General features: G+C 38.8%; 1 protein-coding gene across 6 annotated transcripts in view; it reads right to left on the bottom strand.

Moving 5' to 3' along the window:
- Nucleotides 1-3,820, bottom strand: part of LOC106882868 (sodium/hydrogen exchanger 2) — a 118,216-nt gene that overhangs the window by 27,268 nt on the left and 87,128 nt on the right. For all 6 annotated transcript variants that reach the window (XM_014934948.2, XM_052974916.1, XM_052974917.1 and 3 more), the window contains one exon: nt 192-482. In XM_014934948.2, coding sequence (XP_014790434.1) covers nt 192-474 — 283 coding nt within the window. In that variant the 5' untranslated portion in view covers nt 475-482. The remainder of the gene's footprint in view (nt 1-191; nt 483-3,820) is intronic.

Genomic DNA, 3,820 nt, shown 5'->3' on the forward strand with positions numbered 1-3,820 from the left:
AATTTTCGTGGGGAAGATTAGTCGCTTTCATCGGCCCTAGAACTCGACTCCTGAAAAAATTAGAGACAAATCAATCTTGGCGGAATTTGAACTCAGAACACGAAGTTGGACGAAACGCTGCTAAGCATTTCATCGGCATTTCGTCCGCCTGGCATTTATCAGTGAAATAAGGTTGTCAGTTAGGAACTTACCGAGCTTACTGAGGGCCGCAATGAGGACCACACAGCAGACAATAAACGGACTCTCAACTTCTTCGAACTTGATTTCGACCAAATCAACACCAATGGTTTCATTCGATTCTGAATGTTTCTTGTGTCCTCCATGAGGTGGAATGTCTTCGCTTTTAAGATTGCGTGCTTTCGATATATCGTTGCCGGTAGCATTATCACTGCGAGCAGACACTTCTTGCCACGTTAGGAGGGCTGCAATCGTCGTCAAACATAACAAAGCTACCAGCGGCCATCTTGTGAACATTATGGGTCCTGTTGAAAAAAAAATAATGGATAAATGAATAATAAATTAATTAATGAATAGATTTTTATTATTATTTTTATCCTTTTTAGTTGTTTCATTCATTTGAATGCAGTCATGCTGGAGCAACGCCTTGCAGGGTTTTAGTCGAAGAAATTGGCCTAAGTATTTTTTTTTTTTAAAGTCTGGTATTTTGCCGAACAGCTAAGTTACAGGAACGTAAATTAACAACTAACACTGGTAGCCATGTGGTGGGGAGGGGGCAAATACAGAAACGCATATGTGGTTACAAAAACAAGAGAAAGAGGAGATCTATAGACCATTGGTAAGGAGTTTGCAAGTCCAGTACCCAAGGCACACTTTCAGCTTCATACCCATTATTATTGGAATAACAGGGTGCATACCAACCCATCTGGAGCAAAGTATGGCTAAACTTGGAATCTTGAGGAGATAGTGCAAATCCTCAGTTCATAAGCTATAAATGATCTCGATATCTGAGACTATAAAAATCTGCAAGATCTTCCTAAGATTTAAAGAACGGCGGTTAAACCATGATACTTTCCTTCCCAACCTTGCCACCAAGTTGTTGGCCGGTTAAAATTTAATATAAATTTAAAAAAGAAAGAAAAGATATACATATGTGTGTGTATGTATGTGTGTGTGTGTGTGTGAATTGAGGTGACGTTGTACACGGGGCAACCTTGATTTAAATTTACGACACAAAACCATTAAATTAAAAGGGAATGTTAAAATTTATAATGTCATTTAAGCAAGCAACGTCAAAACAAAAGACAGCCCAAGTCTAGGAAGTAAGTGGACGTTCGGTGGTTATTCAGGTTTTAATCAAACTTTACAACCAAAGGAAGCTGTGAGAAGAGTAATTCTGACAAAGCGCCTCTGTCTGATTGACAGTTGCAATAAAACAGCAGGTAATTGAAATAGAGCCGAAACACCGGTTCAACGCACGAATAATATAAGTGACTGTTACGTAAAGTAGCAAGTAAGCAGCACTCGACAAAGGTAGCTGTCGCGATACATTATTGTATTATTCCATTATATATAATAATGGACGTTGCGATTCATAGCTGTTTATTGGATTGGGTAAGATCCTTTAACTCTATTTGTCTAAGAAAGCTTCGTAGTTAATGTAGGAATTTTATGCAATCTTACTCAAGCCATTGTTTTGGTAAGAACAACCAATACTCGAAGACAACGTATTTGGAATGCAATTATTTCGAGAGCCATTGTTAATCGGATCTGGAAGACGGCGAGCTGGCAGAGTCGTTATGACGCCGCGCAAAATGCTTTGCGATATTTCGTCCATCTTTACATACATACAAGCATGTGTGTTGTGTTGGCACTCCGTCGCTTACGACGTCGAGGGTTCCAGTTGATCCGAACAACGGAACAGCCTGCTCGTGAAATTAACGTGCAGGTGGCTGAGCACTCCACAGACACGTGTACCCTTAACGTGGTTCTCGGGGATATTCAGCGTGACACAGACTGTGACAAGGCTGACCCTTTTGAATTACAGGCACAACAGAAACAGGAAGAAAGAGTGAGAGAAAGTTGTAGTGAAAGAGTACAGCAGGGTTCACCACCATCCCCTGCCGGAGCCTCGTGGAGCTTTAGGTGTTTTCGCTCAATAAACACTCATAACGCCCGGTCTGCTCTAACAACTGAGCCAATGCGCCTCCACCACATACATACATATATACATGTATACAAATTCACTCACAAGGCATTGGTCGATCCGGAGCTGTTGTAGAAGGCATTTGTCCAAGACGCCGCACACCAGGACAGAACCCGAACCGTCTTAATGCCTGCGTATATAATTTATCGTTTATGCTTTCTTGCATTCGATCAATAATGCTTTCAAATGTTGGCAGACGACCAGTGATTTCGGGCAGGTTTTAAGTGACGATAACGGATTATGATCCATCCTGAGCATCTGTCACATTGTATATCTTTTACCTTTCACCTGTTTCAGTCATTGGACTGCGGCCATCCTCAAAGGATGAAAAGGTAAGTTGACCTTGGCTGGTGCTAAACTCAGAACGTAACTAAAATCTCAAGTCATTTTTCCAACGATCAAACAATTTTAAGTATTAAGGCTAATTGGTTTCTCTGCAATGAACTTTGAGCAATTAAGATATTTTATTTTTGCTTTATTTATTTATTTATTTATTTATTTATTTATTCATGAACTATAATATTTCATATCTACTTGTGACATTTTATTAAAAATTAACACAAGTAGTAGAGGTATACCAGAAATTGTTAAGATTAGTTAAGAGAGTTATAGCTGACATTTTGAAATTCTGTCACATCGTTGCAAAATTCCTACCCCGCGTCAACTTTCTTTAAACACATTTATTATTGCTTCGTTAAGCTGATAGTCTATAAAAATAGAATCCCCCCCTTTAATAGCAACGTAGAAGGAGAGACAAACTACTTAATTTTCTTACTTTAACTTTCGTATGTTTAGTTTTCGATGAAAATGTTTTGACCGTGGGATAAGGCGGCGAGTCGGCAGAATCGTTAGCGCGTCGGAAAGAAAAATCACTTAGCGGCATTTCTTCCGATTTTACGTTCCGAGTTCAAATGTCTCCGAGGTAGATTTTGCCTTTCACCCTTTAGGGTTCGATAAAATAAATATCATTTGGACACTGAAGTTGATGTCATCGACTTAACCCCTCTCCGAAAATTGCTGGCTTTGTGCCAAAAATTGAAATCAATATTTTGAGCATGAAGTAAGGCGGGGAGCTAGCAGAGTCGTTATCGCGCCGGAAAAAATTGCTTAGTGACTTTCTTCCGATTTTACGTTCTGAGTTCAAATGCCGCCGAGGTCGACTTTGACTTTTGTCCTTCCGGTGTCGATAAAACAATAAGTACCAGTTTGAGTGTTTAAGATGGAGAAGAAACATTTAAAATTGAAGAAAGAATTTCAGGGAAGAGATAAAATTTAAGATGAAATGAAGATTTTGGTTGGAAAGGTAAATTTAAAACAGATGGAAAATTTTAATATAGAAAGATGAATTCATGATAGAGGGGGTAACATTTAAGATGGCGGACTTGAAATTTGAACGCAGAAGGTACTACTTTATTTATTGAAAACCGAAAGGATGAAAGTTAAAGTTAACTTCGCCTTGTGTCTCCAAGTAATCTTCAGGCTAGGAGACACTAGGCCTGTTTTGAAACCCGCCTAGTTAATATCTTCAGTGTATGAAACTATAAGTAGCTCATAACTATATACTGTGTTCATTAAACAATAGTTATCTCTCACCAGATGGAGTACTTTTTTTGTGGATCTTGCCTTAACGCAAGCATTTACTATATATATATATAT

The sequence above is a fragment of the Octopus bimaculoides genome, chromosome 19, assembly GCF_001194135.2.
Source record: "Octopus bimaculoides isolate UCB-OBI-ISO-001 chromosome 19, ASM119413v2, whole genome shotgun sequence".
Lineage (NCBI taxonomy): Eukaryota > Metazoa > Mollusca > Cephalopoda > Octopoda > Octopodidae > Octopus > Octopus bimaculoides.